Source organism: Crocuta crocuta, unplaced genomic scaffold (assembly GCF_008692635.1).
Source record: "Crocuta crocuta isolate KB4526 unplaced genomic scaffold, BGI_CrCroc_1.0 scaffold180, whole genome shotgun sequence".
NCBI classification, from domain to species: Eukaryota; Metazoa; Chordata; class Mammalia; order Carnivora; family Hyaenidae; genus Crocuta; species Crocuta crocuta.
The window spans coordinates 650,260-675,504 of NW_027527549.1; the positions used below are offsets into that span (position 1 = coordinate 650,260).

A 25,245-nucleotide genomic window follows, 5' to 3' on the forward strand; every position below is an offset into this window, starting at 1 on the left:
TCCACCTTAAGAAACCCCTGTATGCTGTAACTCGTGGTCTGTGATGTTTATTATGACTCTTTCATCATCTCTGATTTTTTTAAATGTTTTATTTATTTCTGAGAGAGAGGGAGAGGCAGCGTGAGCAGGGGAGGGTCAGAAAAAGAGAGCGAGACAAAGAATCCGAGGCAGACTCCAGGCTCTGAGCTAGCTGTCAGCATAAAGCTGGATGTGGTACCTGAACCCATGAACCATAAGATCATTACCTGAGCTGCAGTCGGACACTTAACCGACTGAGCCACCCAGGCGCCCCTCATCATCTCTAATTTAATGGTTGTTATTTTAATTGGATTAAAAATCCAATCTGAGGGGTGCTTGGGTGGCTCAGTTGATTAAGTGTCCGACTGCGGCTCAGGTCATGATCTCACAGTCCATGGGTTTGAGCCCTGCGTCGGACTCTGGGCTGACAGCTCAGAGCCTGGAGCCTGCTTCAGATTCTGTGTCTCCCTCTCTCTCTGCCCCTCCCCTGCTCGTTCTCTGTCTCTCAAAATAAAGACATAAAAAAATTTTTTTTTAAAAATCCAATCTGAACCCCTAGCATTTTATACTTACCTCTGTGCGCTCTACCATATGGTACAGAAAAGTTTCAAATTAAAAAACAACAACAACAAAATCTTGAGTTAAGAAGTATTGACTCAGATGGTCTGTTTGAATCACAGAGGCATTATCCTTTATGCAAAGAGAATATATTCATGAAAGTATGTTGGATAGCAGGTTTTTAGATATTGGAGCCTGTACTATATTCTCTTAAATGGAAAAAAAACAATGATGCATTCTCTCTCAATTCATTAACTCTAAATGTCTGCAAATATCACAAAGACTTTTCAGCACGTATATGACAATCCATCAAAGCTTTTGTACAATATTTATTACAAGGCATTTGGAACACACCTTGCCTATTTTTTAAAGTACTTAATAAACTCATCATTAGGTAGGGTTTTGTTCAATAAGAAGTGAGACTGTACAGTATTGATTATGAATTCGGTTTTTCACCCACCCGGCAATGAGCAAGTGCTGTGATACAAATAAGAAACGGCAGTACATGTTTCCATTGGAATGGAACTCGGGTTGGTGGAGCTCCTGAGTGCCCAGCAGAAGCCCCTTCTGGGAGCAGGGAGTCTTCTGTGTTATCCCTGTAAATATCTTCCAGGCTTTCCTCTTTGATCGCAGACGTGTCTCTCCTCCTCAGCAGGCAAAACAGGGGCTTTTTGGTTTGTGTTTATTAGTTTAGGATCCAAATGTTGTTTCTATTCTTGAGCAGCACCCTGGTTTCCTGCTTATATTAACACCCTCTCTTTTGGTTTTGCTTGTTTGTACCTGTGAGAAAAGACCAAAAAGGAGAGGATTAGAAATGCTCCATTATGGAATAATAGTTAAAAGAATGAACTGATCTGCAGTAACCTTTTGGCTTATCTAACCTCATCATAATTAAGCTGTTCCAAATAGACAAAGAGTGTATTTGAATCACCTAGTCATTTCTTACTCAGTACAGCAATCCATTTTGTTTTAGCAGTGCTCTTTCATAATCATGGGAAGCCTTATCTAATGGACAGTGTTTGGATTGCTTTTATTTTCATTTCAAGTTCAACCTTTACTATAAATTCACTGCAGTCAGATCTGCAGTCCTACAGTTTTCTGCTTCACATTTCTCAGAGACCTCCAATAATCCTTTTTTTAAAAAAGTCTCCTATTTTCCCTACAAATAAGGGGAAACAATCTTTTATTCTCTTATTTATTCAAATTGTATCTAAGAGTCAAGTGAGGGGACAGAAAATGCCCGTTCAGATAGGCAGAAGGCTCTGAGGCAGAGCCCATTTGGCTGACCAACACAGGTGGACGCATGGTTGGTGTAGACGCTGGCATGAACAGGTCGGGGTCAGAGATGGCTGAAGCTAGAACATGTGGAAATTTGGATTTTTTTATTGCAAATGCGATAAGAAGTCATTGGGGGCGGGGTAGCTAAACAAACCGGTGATTTTCTGGTTTATGTTTGAAATCTCACTCTGGCAGCCATGCGAATGGTGGGAACCAGAAGGAGGCAAGAATGGATGTAGGGAGACTGTAGAAGGCTGTTACAGCATTCCAGATGGGAAATGACGCTGGCTTAGATTAGGGTGGAGGTGATGGGAATGGAGAGAAGTGGGCAGTAGGGATATGTTTGGAGGTGGAATTGACAGAAGTTGCTAATGGAGTGGATCTGGGGCATAGATGTGAAAAGGAGAAACCAGAAACTTCTGATGACTTCTAGCTTTTGGGTTTGTTCTACTAGGTTGACGGTGCTATAATTTGCTAAGACAAGGAAAACTAGCATAGAGGACATGTTGGGAGAGGGTGGAATTAAGAGTTCTGTTTTGAGGTGAAGATTTGAGGTGTTTATTTGACTTTCAAATATATCTGCAATATAATGAATTAGTTTGATGGCTTTGGAGCTGGGTGGATATAGGTCAGGGATGGAGACATAAGGACCTAGAAGTTACCAGTATGTAGATGGTATTTAAACTCAAAGATGGAACTGACCTTGGGCATTTGTCATATTCTCTGACCTATACCTTTTCCCTCCCCTACTACTGTAGAATTACACCCACATTGTATATTACATGTATGTATGTTATATTACTATAATTTGTTTTTAATGAAACAATGTTGTTTTTAGCAAAATACTCTGGTTTCATTTTCCTGTTTACAGCTAAAAGCTTTAAGGGTATTCAGTCACTAGCATCAATATCTAACTGGAGATCTAACAGTAAAGTTTTTTTGTTTTTTTTTTTTGTAGGTAAAGTCATTAATAAAGATTTGCGACATTACCTGAGTCTTCAGTTTCAGAAAGGATCCATTGACCACAAATTGCAGCAAGTGATCAGAGATAATCTCTACTTGAGAACCATTCCATGTAAGTATGAGATTGAATAAAAAAGAAAGGAGGCCAGCACATCATTATTTAATTAATCAAACACATAGAAATGATTCAGTAGAGTGTCTTATGAAACTGGGAAGATTAAGTTGGGACACTAGATTGAAACAAATATTGGATAAGGGGAAACATTTTCAGAGGACGTGCAGGGCTTTTGTTTCTAGAGTAGAAAAGCTAGAAGATTCTATGTTGTAACTTCGAAAACGTCATTAGGCTTTAAGAGTTTAGGAATAACACAGGTACATTTTGCTAACCAGATTTTCTTTTATGAATCAGTCCCTAGAATTTATCAGTAAGAAGACTTTTTTTGCTCTCAATGCCTTGTACACTGAGAATAAGCATTTTTGTATTAATTATTAGGACATTACTAACTTTTAAGATCTGCCCCTCCCTCAAAGAAAAGAGGTAGCATGCTCACTCATCTTTGTGTTGATTTATTTTAAATTTTTATCTAGATGTTTGTATATCTATTCCAATTGCCGTAGTATTCATAGGACCTGGTTTTGTTATAATGATGTGTGTGTGTGTGTGTGTGTGTGTGTTTTGATCCCATAACAAGAAATCACGTATGCTTACATTTTGGTTTTAGTGCAAGTTGAGGAAGAGTATAGGCAGTAAACAATAAAAAGGCATAAAAAGATGTTCCAGTGTGTTTTCTTTTTCAATATATTTGTAACTCCTTGTAGTTAGTAGCTCTTTTAATGGCTCTGAAATTTATTTTTTTCTTGTTACTTACTCTTACACAGTGCCCAGTCCATCACCAAGCCTTCCTAGTCACATTCCTTCAATATCGATCCTCTGTGCTACCTTAGACCCTCACCCTTTCTTGCTTGGACTTTTTTTTTTTTTTTTTTTTTTTAACAACAAATAGTATTATGTAGGGGCAAAGAGCTAGATAAAAATTTTGATCCTTGAACAAGTTACTTTAATTTTCCTGAACCCCAGAATCTCCATATATAAAATGTGAGTAACAAGAGATATAGTTATTACAATTAAAATGAGAACATGAATGCAAACCACCTGTCCTGGAGTAGGCTCTCGGCATCTATCCCCTTCCCCATTCTAACTGCAGCCCTGCTTCCACCCACATCCCCTCTGCCCTGTCTGTCTTTAAAGTGCACGCCTGGGGGCGCCTGGGTGGCTCAGTCAGTTAAGCGTCCGACTTCGACTCAGGTCATGATCTCATAGTTCATGGGTTCGAGCCCCGTGTCAGGCTCTGTGCTGAAAACGAGCTCAGAGCCTGGAGCCTATTTTAGATTCTGTGTCTCCCTCTCTTTCTCTGACCCTCCTCTGCTCATGCTGTCATTAAAAAAAAAAAAAAATGTGAAAGTGCACGTCTGACTGCTGTCCATCTACAGTTTATCCTTCAAAATCTCTCACTGAGTACAAATCCAGACTCTTTAACCTGGTCTAAACTTTTGTGTTTTTAAAAAATTTTTTTTTAACGTTTTTTTTATTTCTGAGACAGAGAGAGAGAGAGGGAAGGAGGCAGCATGAGCAGGGGAGGGTCAGAGAGAGGGAGACACAGAATCTGAAGTAGGCTCTAGGCTCTGAGCTGTCAGCACAGAGCCCGATACGGGGCTTGAACCCACGAACTATGAGATGACCTGAGCCGAAGTCAGATGCTTAACCAACTGAGCCACCCATGCACCCCTGTGTTTTGTTTTTAAATCCAACTCCTTATCTATGATTCCCTCCTAGAAACCTGCATTGTCAGATTTCAGAATTGCAGCTCCTGCCTTTTTTCTTTGCATTTGCCTAGTATATCTTTGTCTTTTTATTCTTCCATCTTTCTGAAACTCTTCCTTGTACAAATAGTGTTGGAGACTCTGTAGCCAGTGTGAAGCTCCCTTTATATTTATGTATTTATTTTTTAAAATGTTTTATTTCTAGGAGAGAGAAAGAGAGACAGCGTGAGCAGGGGAGGGTCAGAGAGAGAGGGAGTCACAGACTGAAACAGGCTCCAGGCTCTGAGGTGGCAGTCAGCACAGAGCCCGACGCGGGGCTCGAACCCATGAACCGTGAGATCATGACCTAAGCGAAAGTCGGACGCTTAACTGACTAAGCCACCCAGGCGCCCCTCTCCCTTTATATTTATTGATGTGATCAATGTGTTAAGTCTCTGTTTTGTTACGGCTTTATGTTTTACCCATTTATACATCTTTTATACAAAACCTTTCATCCTATTTTATTTGATCTCTCTCTTTTTAGAAATGTTTGTATCCTTATTCTAATGGCTACCTTAATATCTTTATGTAATACTCTATTCCTCCTCCCTTCCTATTTTTGTTTTTGTCCCAACTGTGAGCAATATTAAGTGATCTAGTTATTACTTCTTCCTCTCTCCCATCATCTGACTTGAAATAATATCTTGTTACTTCAAACAAATACATTCAGCAAGCTTCTCATATGCTTTCCCCATTTTCACCATTTTTTGATACCCGAGCTATGTCTATATTAACAAAGCAAACAGCCATTACATACTGTGCTCTCACCTCTACAGTCATCATTTATTCTTTATCCTGGGGGCAAATACGTACTGAATCTAACTGCCAATCCTTATGTTGTTGGTTCTTCACTAACTGTGGTTTTCTAAAGCTTCTTCTCCACTCGATTTCCCAGGAAGGAGTCAGAGGATCATCGTAGTTGGTCGGTGGCCTTCATACTTTTAAGTTTGGATGTATTGGAAATCTTTGGTTCATATTTTCTTTCCTTGACTGTCTTAACTCTATTAGTCATTGTTGTCTTATGGCATAAAGCATTGTTCTTTAAAAGCCTGAAAACAATCTCATTTTCATTCCCTTCTAAGTAACTTGATATTTTGCCTGCGTGGGGTATCTCAGGGTAGCATTTTTAGTTTCATAGCTCTAGAGCTCCCTCTTTCCTTGTTAAAACAAGTTAATAAAAATACGTACTTGTACTTTCTGCTGTACTCTGCACTTTTACTTGGATCTTCTTTTAAGTGTACTTGTACTGTCCTAGTTTCGCAGTTCTCCCTCAGTGTGAGGTGCTGTCCTAGAAAGGAGCTGTGGTTTATCCAGGTTTAATTCACTGGATCCAAACAGCTGCAGCGTTTTCAGACCCTAACAGAACCTTAACCTGCACACTGAACGTGTCCAGATCTCCTCCAAGCAGGCAGTGATATATCAGTAATCGTGCGCACACCAAAAGGTCTGTAATGACCATTCTTTACTAAAAGATAGTAAATCTTTGTGGGGAAAATTCTGATTCCAGGTCTGGGGCAAGGAAAGTCCAAGATGAGCTTGGAACATCTAATTGAACCCGAAAGTATGTAAATGCCTAACTATTGGGACATATCAGAAGCACATAAAAAGAAAAGCCATCTAGAAGGGGTGCCCACTGACAAAATGAGTAAGAGAAAGAAAGACTTCTCCCATTGGCAAACACTGCCTGTAGAATGGACAAGACTGTAATTCCTGAGAGAAAGGAGATTGCACACAAAGGAGTACTATGGTTTCCTCAGCCTTCTGCCTAGAGGCACTTTCTGGGCCATAGCACAGGGAGGGAGAGCCCAGGCAGAGTACGGAGGATCCTGAGTTGAAGGGACAGAAATCTGAGTTCAAGAAGTCTAAAGAGCCTGAGGACGGTGACAGAGTGGAAAGAGCTGTGAAGAAAAGGAGCTCAAATAATCTGCACAGGTGCCCCCTTGAGTCTTTTGTGGAATACTAACTAAGCTGAGAATGTATAGGATGAGACTCCTTGTGGCCAGGCAAAGACTCTCTGGAAACTGTAAGGTTAGCAGTTTCCAGAGCTTACATAGGACTGGGAGAATCTGAGTTCTAGCCCACCTGAATAAAGAGACCTCATAAGGTCATGGCTTACTAGTAGGGCTAAAATAGGTGTAACCTCCTTGGAGCCCACTTTAACAGTTTAATTAAGCAAGCCCTGAAAGGATCAAGCAAATATGCATATAACTTAACTGTTAGGAGAAGGAAAGGAGGGAGAAAGGGGGGGAGGGGGGAGTATCAACACTCTTTAAAGGAAGGCAACAAAATCTTGACACTGAATAACATATTATTTAAATGCCCAGTGTCTTATAAAAAATATTATATAAAAAGAAAATGTGGCTCATAATCAAAAGAAAAGTTAGCTGAAAGAAAAAGCAAAACACAAATATAAACAGGTATCACCATACCACACATTTAGAGTTATAAATATGATCAAGGATTTAAAAAGCCGTATGAATAAAATTAAGAGAAAATGGAATTTTTAAAAATGTTTATTCCTTTCTCAGAGTGAAAGAGACAGTGTGCAAGCAGGGGAGGGGCAGAGAGAAAGGGAGACACAGAATCTGAAACAGGCTCCAGGCTTCGAGCTGTCAGCACAGAGCCTGATGCAGGGCTCGGACCCACAAGCAATGAGATCATGACCTGAGCTGAGGTCAGATGCTTAACTGACTGAACCACCCAGGCGCCCCAAAAAATGGAATATTTTTTTAAAGGACTAAATGGGACTTCAGAAATTCACTGGATAGGCTTAACAGCAGGTTAGAAACTACAGAAGAAAAGATCAGTGAACTTGAAGACAAAGTAATATAAATGAATCAAACTGAAACAGAAAGGAAAAAACTAAAGACATAAATTATTTTTTTAAGTAACCAGAGAGAGACATTTCTACTTCTGCCATGAATGAGTAACTGGTACTGGATTTACCTTCTTACTGTAAACAACTAGAAATTGGTCAAGATATATGTAACAGCTATTTTCAGAAATTGGGTTATTTATAGGCAGAACAGAACTTGTTCATATTGAGCAGTGCATACTGTCAAAGCAAAGAGGAAGAGGAAACAGAAAAAAAAAAAACTATGAAATAAGCTGAAAAATTTTTAAATTTGATGAAAACTATAAATCCAGAGAGCTGGGGGGATCTCAACAAACCCCAAACAGAAGAAATAACACATCTAAGTATATAATAATCTAATTGCTGAAAACCAGTGATAGAGAAAATGTGAAAGGCAGACAGGAAAAGATACCTTAAATACAAGGGAATAAAGAATGACTGCAGACTTGTCAACAGAAACCAGTACAAGCCAGAAGTCAATCAAATGTCATTTTCAACGTGCTGAAAGGAAAACTTGCCAACCTAGATTTCTATATCCTTCAGAGAAGTAAAGGATTTTTCAGGCCCCGCCCCCCCGCCAANATTCTGCAGGTGGAATGGAAATGATACCAGAGCTATTGCTGAAAGGAGAAAATAGACTACTTCATTATTAGAGTTCAAGATTTTAACACCTTCTTTAGGGAAAGTAGGCCAAAAATCAGTAAGGTTGTAACATGGGTAACACTTTGAACCGTTGACCTAATAGCTATTTAGTAGAACATGCTTCCCAGCATTTTCTAGTGCACATAGAACATTTACAAATAAAGACTGTATTCCAGGCCATAAAACAAGATTCAATTAATTTAAAAGGATTTAAATAATACAAAATATATTCTGTGATCATAAGGGAATTGCAGGAAATCACTTAACAGAAAAATGATCTGAAAAATCTCCAAATATTTGGAAATTAAATAGCATACTTCTAAATAACCTGTGAGGTAAAGCCACAAGGAAAATTACAAAATATTACATCAGCATCTCAAAACATAATCAAACCCAACATGCCAATACTGTTGTTACAACAGTGTTTAGAGGGAAATTTTTAGTGTCAAATACTTAGAAAATAATAAATAATCACTGGTCTAAACTTCTACTTTAAGAATCTAGCAAAAGAAGAGCAAAGTAAGCCCAGATTAAGTAGGAGGAAGGAAATAATAAAGATAAAAGCAGAAATCGATAAACCAGAAAACAGTGAATAGAGAAAAATCATTGAAACCTAACGCTGGTTCTTCCTGGTCAATAAAACTGGTAAACTTCTAGCCGTACTGTTCATGTGAAGAGAGAGAACACCCTATTTAACGGCATCAGGAATGAGACAGATGGCATCATTAAAAGTCCTACAGATATAGTCTAAACAATTTTGTGACAGTAAACTCAACAACTCAGATGAAATGAAAAATTCCTCGGAAGGCAGAAACTACCAGTGCTCACTCAAGAAGGAAGAGATGAACTGAATAACAGTTCTAAATTTGTTGAAGGAATTGAATTTGTAGTTTGTAACTTTCCCATTCAGAAAGCCATCAGGGGGCTCCTGGGTGGCTCAGTGGGTTAAGTGTTGGACTTTGGCTCAGGTCATGATCTTATCATTCACATCAGGCTCTACGTGAATGGCTCCGAGCCTGGAGCCTGCTTCTGATTCTATGTCTTCCTCTCTCTCTGCTCTCTCCCACTCACACCTGTCTCTCTGTCTCTAAAAATATATAAACACTAAAAAATTTTTTGGAAAAAAAAAAGCATCAGGCCTAGTTAGTACAGGTGAATTGTTCCAAATACATAAAAAAGAAATAATACCAATTCTATATAGATTCTTTTAGAAAATACAGAAAGAGGGAATTTCCCAACTCATTCAATTCTAAAACCAGATAAGGACATTCGAATAAAATAATAGACATAGTCTGTTGTGAACATAGACTTAAACTCCTTAAAATATTTTAGCAAATAAATATATATACCAATATGTAAAAGAGATCATAATTATGACCAAGTTGTATTTGTCCCAGGAACGCAAGGTTGGAATAACATATGAAACTAATATAGTAACAGACTGGAAAAGAAACCAACCCAAACAGAAAACGGATGATCTTCTCAAATAGATGCAGAAAAAACACATGACAAAATTCAACTCCCATTCATGGTGCTTCATGAGTTCCACCAGTGCACCTGCTGATTTCCTTGCAGTTTCCTGATGAGTTTGATGGGCACCCCAGTGGCTCCCCACATTTCAACAATATCCCCTGTAAGTGGCTTTCTATTGGGTTTCTGGCAAGTCCAGCCAGGGTCTCAGCTGGTTTTCTAGTAAGTTCAAAACGCCCCCCATCACAGACAGCTTGCTGGATAATTTCATCAGTACTCCAGCAGATTGATTGCTCCCTGTCCATCAGCCTTGACCCACCAGCTGTGAACCAGGTTCATCCCCACGCTGCTCCCACACCTTTCCACCCCAGAGTTTGGGAGTGTTCTTCCCTTCCAGCTTTGTTCCTCATTGGAGTATTCTCCTTCAGCTTTAGGGTGGTGTTCTTTAGAGGACTCTTTTATTTCCTCTTAGTTAATTTCTTGTAAATAGTTAATAATTGATTATATTAAGCTATCCTTGTTCAAGTTACCATGTTTCTCTCCTGTTTGCATCCTGGCTGACACAGAATCGGTGCTGGTAGTGGTCCCAGGAGACAGACCTTCCAAGAAGGAATTTTCAATTTGGTTGTGTTCTTGGGGCTTGAGCACAGTGCCACGTTCATTCCAGTGGAAAGCAGGGTGCTCACAATTCATGACAAGAAGTGGGAGCACAGTTCGATCACAGTATAAACTGGTTCGTTGTGGTGAAGAGTTAGCTGAACCAAGTACCTTGGGAACTTGAAATTTGTGCTCCTGAAATGAAATTGTAAAGCACACAAAGTATCAATTATGTTAGCTGGTAGTTCTGACTTTGCTCGGTTGCAAATATTCCAGTATAAAAAAATTTTTCATATTGCATCGGCACTCTTCAAATTGTTCAGTCTGAAGGCATCTTCAGATTGGGCACTACTAGTCACTGTGTCATTTGAGTAAGCTTGTTTTCTTTTCAGTGATGAAAATATGTTGTCTCCTTGCTCTGATGTTGGTTTTGCCATTGAAATCTATATTGTTTTTACTTCAAATTTTAGACCGGTTTCTGATTTCAGGTTTGGAGTGTTCCACAGCGATGTGCACTTCTCTGGGCATTTCTTCTATTCTTTACAAAGCACTGAAACTCGTAGCACATACTCAGGCAATGGAAAAGGCCAAAGGACATTGTTGGGTGGTATTCAGATAACATTCAGATCTCCCTTCAAGGTTAAATCCTTACATAGAATCCCATGACAGAACTGCCAACTTAGGGACTTGTTTTACCTTCAAAGCCTGTGATTTGGGGGGAATACCAGTCATGGGATTTATATAAAGTATAGACGCATCTAATCTTACTAATACTGTATCTGCCAGAAAGACCCACTGTTAGCAGACAGGGCCTTGACCTCACACTTGTAGCCTAGGGAACAGCTGCAAGTAAGACTGACGAGTGCGTTGTGACTGTCACTCCCCCGCGTGCTGCTGTGGAAATGCCAACTTTACCGTTTGGTTTCACTTTTCAGTAGTTTTTGCTCTTGCTTTCAGTTGATACCTTAGTTTCCTTCACACCAGTAACGTCTCTGTGTCGAAAGATTAAGCTTTAATTCTCACAGGAGAATTACAGTACTTGTTTTCACAGTTCTGCCAACTGATTTTTCTTGGGGTTTCAAAAAAGTAAATTTGCCAAAAATCTTCAAGAAGGAATTCTTACATGGAAACCCTAATGTAAATCAACTGCAGCTCTCATATATGAATTGGTGAGAATGCAACATATACTAACTTTGGGGCATTTTCTTTTAAAGTTGAACATACACTTACCAAATGACCCAGCATTTCCCAGGTATTAACCCAACATAAATTTAAATACATGTCTGCCCCAAGACTTGTAACTTTATAGCTATTTTATTCATAATGTCCAGAATCTGGAACCTACCCAAATACCCATCTATGGTGAATGCATAATCAAATTTTGGTATATCCAATAGAATATCACTTAGGCAATAAAAGTCTATTGAATCACAACAAGGATAGATCTCAGAAGCCTCATGCTAAGTGAAAGAAGCCAGATACAAACCACTACTGGAATCAAATGAATGTATGATTCTGTTTCTAGGAGATTCTGTTAAAGACAAAACTACAGTGATAGCCCATCAGCGGCTGCCACAGGGTGGGGACAGCAAAGGGGCACAAGACAACTTTAGGGGTGATGGGTCCCCAGACTTACAAAATTGTACTGTTAGAATTAGTGGATTTTGATTGTAGGTCAATTATATCCAAATAAAGTGACCAAGTAGATTCCCACAATTGTATTCTTTCTGCATTATCAGTAATTAGAAAGTGAAAGTTTATAAAAAGGTATTTGTAATGTTTGAACTAGGTATTGAACTAGGACCATAAAGAAGGTGTAAAGATACTAGCACATTTCTTGTTCCCGGATTCAAGATTCACTATGATGAAGATAATGTTTCACCTCAAATTGATTAATAGAGTCATTCTAATCCCATAAAAATTCTAGCATTCTTAGCCTCTTTCTATGTTTCCAGATTTTATATGGAAGGGCTGTAAATGGAAAAAACAAAATAGGTGGACTTACTCTACTATATATCAAGATTTATCATGAAAGTATAATTACAGCACTGTGATAATGATGTGGGAACGGCCAGTGGATAAATGGAATGTAATAGAAAACCCAATAACTCACCTAGTTGTATATAGAGGTTTCTGTTTAAGATTTCTATGATGGAAGTGACCTTCCCGATCAAAGGGGAAAATAATTGACTTTTCAATAAATTTGTTGACCAGCCATCTGGAAAAACAACAGAAGTTGGACTCCTACGTCCCATCAAGCTAAAAAGGATCTCTTTTAGTGCACTAAACTACTGGTATGAAAGGCAGAGTTGTGATGGCTTTAACAAAGAATAGAGAATATCTCTATGGCCTTAGGAAGGATTTCTTCAACAAGGCACAGAGGCATTAGCTCTAAAGGAGAGAATTAAGAAATTTAACTACAATAAAATGAAAAACTATTATCATTAAAAGTCCATTAAAAAAGATGAAAAAAATCACGGGGTGGGAGAAGATAGGGTCTGTTCTGCTACAATATTTGTTTCTGTAATATAACTAAGTTCATATACGATTGGTAAGTAGGTGGGATAATGATGTCAATTTAATGGCAGTAATATTGGTTCTTCTTCCATTTCCCCCAGCAAGCTAATGTTTTGTGTCATCAAGTAGCGGCAAGTAAACAGAATATACGAACATAGTTGAATGTTGTCTGCACCATACATGATGCCCATTCACCTTGATTTGATGTCTTCTCAATTTGAACATGTGCTTTATCTTAAAATCATTTATTGCACATTTTGCCTGATCTCATCTTCATTATTCAGTAGCCTCAACCCTCCTCGTATCCCTTCCTGTCAAGCTATCTATTCATTTCTTTTTTTAAAATTGTTTTTTAAAGACCGAGTATTTTACTTAGTCTGGCATTTTTCTTAGGAATTTAAAATATCTTTTAAAATGTATTCATGGTTTTAATTAGGGTGATGACTGATTTTGCGAGTGCTCTCATTGCACAGTTGCGATAGGTTTTGAGAAGTCACCTCTGACCCTGTTTCCTCCCTAACCTCTACAATTTGGGGAACACAGTTTTTCATGAAGCACTATTTCTAGGAAACATGTTTCACATACTTGCAGAAACTCCCTGTTTGTAGCGCTGTATGTGACCAGGGCCTAGAGTGGCTCATCAGCTCTAAGACACAGCTATTTCACATTTTACCCTCTCTCCAAGTGGACTGTAGCTTTCAGTAGGTGGAGTCTTTCAATTTCAATTGCCATTTGGTTTTCTTTGTTAGTGATAAAATAGTGGTGCATTTTAGAAGACATAGACTACTTAGATTTGATGAAGCACTCTCGTATCCAGAATGTAAAGAAAAACAAATCAAGTTTTAGAAGACAGGCAGGGCAATAGAGAAATGGCAAAAGCCTTGACCAGTCACTTCACAGCTGAAGAAATCTCTATGGCTAGTAAATATTTGAAAAAACGTGTAATGTCGTAAACCAGTTGTACATTAAATGCACAGTGAGATGCCTTTACATGTCGACAGAAGTTTAAAAACCTGGCAGGTGTTAATGAGGACGTAAAAGAATGCATATGTCATGATTCCATTACCATGAAGTTACAGAACAGGCCAAATTAACCTGTGTTGCTTAGAAATGCATTACTTAGTTGGTAAACATTTTAAAGAAGAAAGGAAATTGTCATCACAAATATCAAGATAGTGAGTCCCTTTGGGGGTGAGGGGAAGGAGAGATTTTTGGTTGGAGGCGTACAAGGGGGCTTTTGGTGTCCTGGTGATGTTCTCTTCACTTGGATGGGTGTGATGTATTATTAGTTGTTAAACTTTACATATATGTTTTATCAACCTTTCTATGGGTTTCAGAATCAAACAAAAGAGGGAAATGGCCAGTTTTATCGAATGTTGATACAAGGTCAGGTAGTATGAAGACTGAGACTCCAGCAAAGTGGTTAAGCAAAGTGGAGACTTCTGATGAACAACGCAAATTGTCTCAGCGGAGTATGTGGGGCGGTGATCTGATTGGAATAGGCTCAGAAGACAGTGAGAGGAGAGGAGTTGGAGACTGTGCGTAAACAGGACTGAAGAATTTTTACGTAAAAAGGAGAATTATAGTGGTGACTGAGGCAATACAGAAAGTTTTACATTAAATATATAGAGTATCAGGAGAATATAAAGATAAATTTTCTGGAATGCTGAAGACAATGAGGTAGGGTAGAAGAAGGGAGAGAACTTTTTATGTGTGTGGAATTGTACTTTTTGGGGGCTAGGATGTCAAAATTTGTGGTATCTATATTTGTTAAGAGAATTAACATTAAAGCTACTTTCTAAGTCTTGGAAACATGTATGTCACACCTAACATTTCATATCTACTAATGGAATGAATCATGAACCTCATCTTGCTCAACACTGCTTTGTAGAAAGAGGAGGACGCCCAGAGGGATTAAGGGCTTGCTTAAAATTGTACCATTAATAACAATTCTAGACTAAAACACAGAGTAGCTCCTGCCCCTTGGATCAGTGCTCTTTTTATAATGTTATCTGTAATACGGTTTTCTTTTAAGTGGGGTTTTATATAATCAGTACTTGTTATAGTAGAATTTATTTGGGTAATATGTCTATTAGCCTTTCCCACGTAGCAAATCACCCTAGCACTTAATGGCTTGAAATAACCATCGTGCATTATTTCTCATGATTCCGTGAGTCAGAGGGACTCAAGTGGGACCACTCTTGTGGCTGCAGTCATTGGCGCCTCCACTTGGGTTGTTGGGGCAGAGGTGGCCTCACTCACATAGCTGGAACCCTGGTTCCAGACCCTGGGGCTCTCTTATCATAGTCTAGGCTTCACTTCCATACTTGGTGGTGGAATCATTCTAACACGGCAAAGAAGGAAGCCTAGACTCCTGAAATTGGACAAAATCATGTCCTCCACCTTAAATTCAAAACAAACCATGAATCCAGTCTAGATTTCATAGATGAAGCAGTAGGCTGCCCCATCACTTGATGGGAGGAGGTAAAAAATATTGTGGCCACATTTTTCATCTATCACAAATTATTATAAATTTTAAATTTAATCACTAAATTTATTTTCTAATGTTAGTTTTTACTTATTATGGAACAAAAGCTGCTAAGCTTTTGGGGGGAATCTAATGATGTAGTTTAGTCACTATATATAAGAAAACAAAAATTTTACAATGAAAAAAATATTTTAACAACAAAAAAGAAAGGCTTTTCGGATTTTGTATCCTCTGTGATATAGAGCAGATAAAGAAATGCTCATTTTTTTATAAAAAGTTGGGTAAGAATGAGGGGTAAAATTTGTTGAATACAGTCTTTGTTGCTTATAGTGTTGGCTTACTTGTTTTCTGAGATCGTTACCATTAATGTTTTATTAACATCTTTGTGGATTTTTTCATGTTACAGAATGTATGTAACAGAATGTAATGCAACTAAACAGTAAGAGCAATTAGTAATTTCCCATGAATTATAATAATAGCATATTTCTGGACATTGCTAATTATATTTGTGTAAAATTTCACAGAATTTCCTTGACAAGCATCTGTATTGCGTACCTACCATGATTGTTTCACTGTGCTAAGACCTGAGGCTATTACTTTGAACCACTTAGACGTGATTCCTTCATGTTCCATACCCCAGGATGGCTTTTTGAAGAAACTTTTTTTTTAATGTTTATTTTTGAGAGACAGAGCACACACACATGGAGGAGGGGGGTGTGGGAGAGTAGGAGCAGAGAGAGAGGGAGACAGAGGATCCAAAGCAGGCTCTGCACTGACAGTGATGTGGGCCTTGGATCCACAAACTGTGAAATCATGACCTGAGCTGAAGTTGGACAGCTTAACTGGCTAAGCCACCTAGGTGCCCCACTAAAGAAATTTTCTAGGCCAGGAGTTAGTTGAGGTAGGAGTGTGAAAGGGAAGAGGAAGTCTTCCAGGGAAAAGATTGGCTTGGACAAAGGCCTTATGGAGGTAACCAAGTGCAAGGAACATTAAGAAAACTGGGAGGGAGGGGGGGAACCTCTTATGGTTAAAGCCTGGAATGTGAAAAGGGTGAAGGCAGTAAAGAACCTGGAAAGGTAGAGTGTGAACTTAAATGCTAAAGATCATAGGAAACCTTTTGATGGATTTAGAGGTTTTTTGCCCAGATGATTGTGTTAGAGAAGTCACTGGCTGCAGTCTTGGGTAAGGAGAGTAGCCAGGGAGAGCACAGTTTGAACGTAGATAGTAATATGAATTAGGTGAGTATGAGAATGAATTAAAGTATGTCAATCTTGAGATATTCAGGAGATGGAATCAACCAGATTTGTCGACTAGATGCGGAACAGATGGAGGAACCCAAGATGGCGGACTCGCTAGTTTCTGGCTTGGAGCGCCATTCATGAATAGGGAGCAGAAGTGGAGGAAGAGGTTTGGGGAGGCATTCTTGTGCAGGATTGGCGACAATATCCCAACTCTGTTCCCAGGCTAAATACTTGGGTCTCTTTTTTGTATTTTCCACTATTTGAAATATTTTTTCTAGTATCTAGAACTGATACTAAATTTTTAGTTTAATTGTATTCAGTAAAATTCAGTCAAATGTAGCAATGCTGCTGTAACTTGAATTTATACTTTTGATCTGAAAGAGTTTACTTTAGCATCAGTTCTTTAATAGATAGAAATTTAGTGTTGTATTGCCATAGTGTAGTTCATTAAACAGTGTATTTCTGAAATTTTTGAAATTACCTGAGAATAATGGCTAAGACACAATATATGAATACCTACCTTAAGCCTTTTATTCATTAATCTAAAATAATTTCATAATTAATATTTGTCCAAGTTTTAAAACTAGGCTTTATTAAAAGAACCTTTAAAAATTGTTTCTCTCCTTTTATTGTCCTTCATGACTCTAGCAAGTAGAAGGTTAGCTTACATTATTCCAGGGAAGAAACAAATGTAGCTTGATAAAAATGAAGTCTACATACACCTGAAACTAATACTGTATGTCAACTTTACTTCAATTAAGAAAGAAAAAAAAGAATACATGTCCCCCAAAATATGAAGTCTATCATGGGAAGATTTATCTTTCCTTCAGATGTTAAGCAGTGATAATTGAAGTAAAAGAATTAACTGTTGGGGGCACCTGTGTGGCTTAGGCAGTTAAGTAGCCAACTCTTGGTTTAGGCTCAGGTCATGATCTCATAGTTTGTGAGATCGAGCCCTGCTTTGGGCTCTGTGCTAAGAGCTCTGAGCCTGCTTGGGATTCTCTCTCTCCCTCTCTCTCCTCTCTCTCCCCCCTTCCTCCTGCTCATGTGCAATCTCTCTTTCTCAAAATAAATAAACTTAAGAAAAAAAAAAGACTTAACTGTTGTGTCTTAGAAAGTTAAGCTTCCTTTGACACTAAAACTTTTTTTATAGCTATCTATAGATTTTATTAAAGTGTGTTTAGTCATTCTGCATTATTGTCTTACTCTCACGTAAAAATTCTAAAATTTTCTGATCCTCATTCTAGAAGGTTCCATATATTCAGTAGTATGTTTCTCCAATGTGTTCTCTGTCGACTGTATTTTCTGTTATTCTCAATATTTTGTAAGTTTAAAAGCACTTTACAACCTATTTTTTTCTTGTTTTTTTTTTTCCCCTTAGGCACTACGAGGGCCCCCAGGGACGGGGAAGTACCGGGGGTGGACTATAATTTCATTTCTGTTGAACAGTTCAAAGCACTGGAAGAGAGTGGAGCGTTATTAGAAAGTGGAACGTATGATGGTATGTCCCCAAATACTGACCACAGCGGCAACCTAGAAAACTATGTGAATTATTAGGAAACTGGTTAGAATTATTTCAAAGGGAATTTGATCGGTAAAATGCCATTTTTGTAAAAATTTTTTCTGTTGGTCTTTGGGAAATTTTTCTTTTGGTTAGACTCTTTGTCATTTACTAACTAAAATGGGATTAAATAATAAGCACAAACATTCCATCATATTATGAAGCAGATTGTGAAGAATATACTGAAATCATTCAAACTGGCCATTTGCATATTTCATAGGAATTCATATTCATCATATGAACTCAGCATGAGTTTGTTGATTGCTCTCTGTTTGTGGTTAGGAGTCCAAATACTGTGCACTTAAAGTCTATACCTTGGCTCTCTTTGAAGAAAAGAATATAGATTAGTGGGGAAAACCACAAAAATAGAATGATTGCTTTTCTTTTCTTATCTCTTCTCTACCCACTTGACTCTAGGAAGGAGAGACTTAAGACCAGTTTCCATTTTTAAATGAGGCCACATTCCATCCTTTGACCTCCCCCTTACCACCACTCTCCACTGGCAAGCTTGTCCCCTCCCATGGCTTCCTGTACTCCTCCATCATTGTTTCATCACCCCAGCATGGTCGCCTTTATCACATGCTTGGTGAAGGCAGCATCATGTCTTTGTTCCTCAGAAGACTCTTATAGTGTTTAGAAACAGTATTCAATAAACACTGACCTTGAATTCATCGTATCCAAAGGGGCATTTGTGTGCATCTGAGAGAGTAACTCATAATTTCTCACTTTAGCTTCACCTGGGCTCCAAACCGTGGAGTCGTCATTTGCTTCCTCCACTTCCTCATATTTCCATGGTCTGGTACCAAATCCAGCCATTTCTTCCTCTGCAGCAGCTTTTCCAATGCCTTTCTTTCCACTGGCTTGCGTCTGGGCTACTGTGGTTGATGTCATTTGTTCACCTTCTTCCCTCCGTGCAGCCCACCTGCCCATGGCTGCCGTGCTGGTCTTCCTCCAGCACACCTCTGCTTGTGGCTCTCTCCTCTTCAAAGTCTTTGGTGATTTGCTTTTGCCATGGGCTCTGGGCTTAGCTCCCACAACTCATTCATTCATTCATTCATTCAGCAACCCATTTTCTTTTTATTTTTAAGTTGGTTTATTTTGAGAAAGAGAGAGTGCACTAGCAGGGGAGCTGAGAGAGACAGAGAATCCCAAGTGGGCTCCACACTGTCAGTGCAGAGCCCAGTGCGGGGCTCGATCCCATGAACCACAAGATGGTGACTTAAGCTGAAATCAAGAGTCAGATGCTTAACTGACGGAGCCACCCAGGTGCCCCCCAGCAACCCATTTATTAAGTACCTACAATATGCCAAGCAGTATAAGAGGGAATAGTGATACTGTGGTGAATAATATTGAAACAGTACTGCCTTAATACATCCCAAATCTAAGGAGGAAGGTAGTAAAACAAACAAAATCAAACAAACATCAAAAGGAGATGTTATAAAGGAAACAAAAACAAGAGATTTAAAGAAAATATTAGGAATATCTTATTACAGTGGCCTGTGAAGGCTTCTGAGAGGAAGTGGCCACTGCTTGTATTTTTATGCAAATAGCCTATTCTCATTCACCTCCCTCTTAGTGGCAGCCAGATTGATGCGTTCAATATGTATGCCTTTGTTTGTATGCCTTCTTGCAAAATGTATATTGTGCCTCATGTGCATGCATTTATTATTTGCATGTATCTACTATTTATTATTCTAGAGCTCATTCAGTTTTTAACTGTTTCCCATTATTTCTATGTTTTCTAGATTCACCCATGTTGCTATACTGTATTTATGTGTAATTCATTGCCTTTTTAACCACCACACAGTACTCCATATTGTGAATCCACAGCATTTTATGTAACCCCTCTCCTAGTGATTGACTTCCAGATTGCTTGCAGCCACCCCCACCCCCATCACAGACAAAGCTGTGACATCCTTTTCTCCTAGAACTGTGTGAAGGTGTCTGTGGCATATGTACCCAGGGGCAGAATTGTGGGGTTATAAGGGCTGCCTGTACTCGCTCTGGTGAAGTGGTTGAGGTAGCTCTGCCTCTGCATTCCCAGTAAGTTCCTGCAGCAGCCCCAGTAAGGACTCCACATTCTCACCATCCAGCTTTAGAATTTTGTCAGTCTGGTGGTTGTAGAAGTGCTATCTCCTTTAAACTCGAGTTTCTCTGGTCATCAGAGTGTTTGAGCATCTCTTCATATGCCTGTTACTAAGTATCTTTTGGTTCGTCTTTTTTTTTTTTAAGTGGGATCTCAATTTGTGGACATTTCTTAGATACTTAGATGTTTACTTAGAAATTAATTCCTTTTGGATATAGATGTTTTCTTCCATTCTGTCACCTAATAAGCTTGTTCTCTGTTTCTTCATTAAACAGAAATCCTTAATTTTTTAAATGTTTATTTATTAATTCTTGAGAGAGAGAGGGGCAGAGGGGCAAAGGGAGAGAGAGAATCCCAAGCAGGCTCTGTACTGATAGCGAAGAGCCCAATGTGGGGCTCAAACCCATGAAGTGTGAGATCATGAGCCAAACCAAAATCAAGAGTCAGATGCTTAACCAACTGAGCCACCCAGTGCTCCAGAAATCCTTAATTTTTGTGTATGAGATTATCACTGTTTTTCTTAGGATTTGTGCTTTGAAGTTTTGTTTAAGAAGTCCTTCTCTGTGGGTGCCTGGGTGGTTCAGTCTGTTGAGCTTCCAACTCTTGATCTTGGCTCATGTCGTGATCATGAGATCGAGCTCTGCATCAGGTTCTGTGCTGATGGCACAGAGCCTGCTTGTGATCCTCCCTCTCTCCCTGTCTCTGCCCCTCCCTGTGCTCACTCACTTGGACCCTGTCTCTCAAAATAAATAAACATTAAAAAAAAAGTCCTTCTCTGCCCTTATACCACAAAGACATTCTCCTTTTCTTTGCTCTGTTAAGTATAAGAACGTGGATCTGACGGTGTGGAGTATTACATGTTATTAATTGCTGTGCTGAATTCAAAGGAAATGCAAATTGAAATACTCCATTTCACACCCATCAGATTGACAGAAATCTTAAAGTCTCATAATTGTGGGAAGTGGAAACTCCCATACACTGCTGGCAAGAGTATAAAATGATACGATCCCTTTTTGGGGAGCATCTTGGCATAGCTGGTAAATTTGAAGATGCACTTAATTCTGACCCACTAGTTCCCTCTTTTAGATGCCTACTCTAGAGAAACCCTTATCTCTGAGCATATATAGTCACATACCAGACTGGTCATTACAGCATTAATTTGAAACGGTGAGAGAATGGAAACAACTCTGTTTTAGTAGGGGAATTGGTAAGTATGTTTTAATTTGCTCATGAAAATGGACTATTGTACAACAGTTAAATGGACTTGAATCTACATGTATGAACAGGAATAAGTCTTAGAAATCTAATTGTATAAAAAGAACGCTGCAAAAGAATCCATACAGCATACCGTTTATTTTAAGAAGATATGAAATGTTCTAAAAACCTTTATGAAGCTTTTATGAAAACACTGCCACTTATATGTTATGTGTGCACGTACGTACATCCCAGCTGTACACAGTGTAACTTCGGGACAACTCCCAGAGAGTGTAGGAAGGATGGCGATTGGAAGCTAGGGCTTTAATTGAATATGTGACCATTTATGTAAGTCCTTTAAGAGGGATAAAAGGAAGACCTGAAAGGAATCTGGTAAAAGCTAACTACATAAGGCTGCTTCTAATACAGTTGTCTGTGGTTTTGTATGCATTTAAAATATTTAATAGTTGATAATTCTGTTTGAAAAATTTTAAAAACCTTCAGAAAAGAAAAAGCGGAGGGGAAAAAAACCCTCCAAGACAGTTTCAAAAAACTGAAAACCTTTCTTCCAATAATAACGATAGTCAGGATTCACAAACCGTGTCATTTTTGCACCTTGCTGTATCTGAAATCTTGCTATTTACCAACAACCCAAGAAAAATAGATCTAATTTCCTTATAAGGAATGCTAATTTTCTTTTTTTTAATTTTTAAAAATGTTTTATTTATTTTTGAGAGAGAGAGAGAGAGAGAGCCAGTGTGAGCAAGGGAGGGTTAGAGAAAGAAGGAGACCCAGAATCTGAAGACAGGCTCCAAGCTCTGAGCTGTCAGCACAGAGCCCGACATGGGGCTCAAACCCATGAACCATGAGATCATGACCTGAACCGAAGTCAGGTGCTCAACCAACTGAGCCACCCAGGCACCCCTAATTTTCTTCTTTAATCTAAATCCAATAATGGTGTTTAAATAAGGAAACTGCCTGCATTTATTATGAAGTCCTCAAACCTTCACGAACATGGGTAGCAATCTAAATATCCCAAATTTGTCTGACTTCACCCTGGAAGACAGTTAAACTTCTTGAGTGAGGTAGTAGTTACTAAATCTACACAGTAACGTGTGTGGCTAGCATTTCTACTAAAAATACCATCCTTAGAGAAGGGGGACATTTGATTTTTGCCACGGCATGGCCAAGTTCCTGATCATGGGACACGATGCAGGACAAATTGAGATCCTGGGGCACCCTCCTGCTCCTCAACCGGATCTTTCTTTGGAACGTTTCTGTGCCCTCTGCCCCAGAGAAGTGTGAGTTGGCCTCTTCGCTGAGTCCTTGCTTTATTACTTGTGGCCCAGAAAGTTCGCAGAGACCTCCTCTGAGCCTTTTAATATGGACCTTTGCATCCGTCGGCGTGACAGAAGTAACTCCATTTCACACCTGGATTTGGAAGCAGGGGGTAGTTGAGTGGGAGAGACAAGAGGTAATTGAAACGTGTTTTGGTTTGATTCGTTGTTTTGCCTTGAATATTTTAATGACAGCTACCACCCAGATTTCCGAAGAATTTATCTAGGTGCTTTCTCCTCAAGGCACATAGGACTGAAGGTGAACTTATTTGTAGATTTGCCTCAGTATTATGGTGAACAACCTATGCTTTTTTATCTGGCACAAATAATTAATCATATGCCCCATTAATTTACTTTATGTGAGGAGCATCATAATTGCCTGCTTAAGGGACCCCTGAGTGGCTCAGTCAGTTAAGTGTCTGACTTTGGCACAGGTCATAATCTCACAGTTCATGTGTTGACACCTCAGAGCCTGGAGCCTGCTTCAGATTCTGTGTCTCCCTCTCTCTCTGCCCTTCTTCTTCCTCTTGCGCGCATTCTCTCAAAAATAAATAAACATTAAAAAAAAATTTTTTTAATCGCCTGCTTAAGAGCCCAGGAATTTGATTTGAATTTGTGATTTTTATGAGTATTTTATTCCCTAATCGTATTTATTTTCCTGTAGCATTAGTGTAGTGGCTGATAAAAGGTCAAAACTAGCAGGAGCCATACACTGTTGATGTAGCTAGACCTTTTTGAGTGGTTTTCCATTGTATTTGGCTGCCTACTGGGACTTGCATGACAAATTAAGAAGATACTCCATTGTTTTCGTTCTACTTTGGAACATTTATTTTTACTGCAAAAATTCCTGATCCTCAAGACTTAGAATATTAAAGTATTTCTTTCTTTCCTGAGAGTAAGCCAATATTGAATTAGGCTAATAATGTCTCTATTTGTTCAATAAATTGTCAAATAAAATAATATAATTAGAATGCTCAGAGAACCTAAAAATTACTTTTACATAAACAGCCTACATTTCAACACACACTGGTTAGTCCTTATCCTTTACCCACATATTTCCTCATTTTACCAAAATAGCTCATTATGTTGCACATCAGAACAAAATTATTTGAATTAGTTATCTCTTCCTTTACTCCCACTTCTTATGCCAGTTAGTCTTACACAAGAGCATTGATGCATTTAAACTCACAAATCAGGCCCTAATTTAGAACCCATGCAGAGCAAGCCCTGTAGGAATAAAACTATGTACATGAAGTCAACTTCCTATCCTTAGTACAAACAGCATTAAAAAGTTAGGTAATGTTAGGAACTCCTGGGTGGTTCAGTTGGTTAAGCATCTGACTCAGGCTCAGGTCATGATCTTGTGGTTCGTGAGTTCAGGTCCCGGGTCGGGCTCTGTGCTGACAGCTCAGAGCCTGGAGCTGCTTCAGATTCGGTGTCCCCCTCTCTTCGCCCCTCTCCTGCTTGTGCTCTGTGTCTGTCTCTCTCAAAAATAAACATATGTCAAAAAAATTTTTTATGTTAGATAATGTTAGAAAATACATGGTGAAGGGCACTTGAAAAATTATTTTTTTCTGTTCTCTGTTCTTTCTTCCTCCTCCTAAGGAGGAGTTTTGGCTTCCTTTTGACTAATGGTGATTTTTTAGAAGCCTCAGTATAAAATAGCAGGACAGAGTCATATGCTGGGCCACGTTGTTCTGACTCTCAGTTCAACCTCAGTTCTTTCAGCTGCTGTTACTTTGTCCATTTCAGGAAACTTCTATGGAACTCCCAAGCCTCCAGCAGAACCCAGCCCTTTCCAGCCAGATCCAGTGGATCAGGTCCTGTTTGATAATGAGTTTGACACAGAATCCCAAAGAAAGCGAACCACATCTGTCAGCAAGATGGAGCGAACGGACAGCTCTCTTCCGGAAGAGGAAGAAGATGAGGACAAGGAGGCTGTTAACGGCAGTGGAAATGCGGGTTTGTAAATAGATGCGTCACTTCTAACTGACCTTATTGACTTTAACATGACACTGAATTGGAATTAGCAAAATCTATCACAAAATGTGTGTAGAGCAGGTGAGGCGGTTCTAATTTTTTTCTAAACGGTTGTGCGTGGAACACAGTGTATCTCTGGCAACCATCTTAGAAGCTGAAGTGAGTTGCACCAAGTGGCGGTTTTGAGAAGTCAGTAATAAGCTGTCCTCACTAATAACATCATATGCCATTGCCCTGTTACTTGAAATACTTGAGGCTCCAAGATATGGGAATCCCATTAGCCTGAGTCCTACTTTACAGAATAGGAACAAAATGTAATTTTAAGATCTAGCCTTCAACTAAAAATGCAGAAGGTCAGAGATATGCCAGTAAAAATTACCTGAAAGATTATTGTTAGCAATACGTTGTGTTTCAGTTCTTAATCACCCAAAGAAAATCTCCAAACCTGACTCTCTTATTTTTCATTTAATGCAAAACCAACAGAAATCTAGTGGTGGAGAATCTTCCTTTGAGCACCCCTAAATAATGTGGTGGTTGCTTATAGATTCTCACCCTTCTCATCGAGAGTAGAAGTGGGAAGCTACAGAATTACAACAGAACT

The 25,245-nt window shown here is 38.9% G+C and overlaps 1 protein-coding gene across 1 annotated transcript in view; it reads left to right on the forward strand.

Annotated features, from left to right (window-relative positions):
• The first annotated feature begins 1,042 nt into the window (after positions 1–1,042).
• LOC144234444 (membrane-associated guanylate kinase, WW and PDZ domain-containing protein 3) overlaps positions 1,043–25,245 on the forward strand; it is an 86,689-nt gene continuing 62,486 nt past the window's right edge. Inside the window, exons 1-4 of the mRNA XM_077767796.1 lie at positions 1,043–1,106; positions 2,813–2,929; positions 17,868–17,987; positions 24,417–24,626. Coding sequence (XP_077623922.1) covers positions 1,043–1,106; positions 2,813–2,929; positions 17,868–17,987; positions 24,417–24,626 — 511 coding nt within the window. The remainder of the gene's footprint in view (positions 1,107–2,812; positions 2,930–17,867; positions 17,988–24,416; positions 24,627–25,245) is intronic.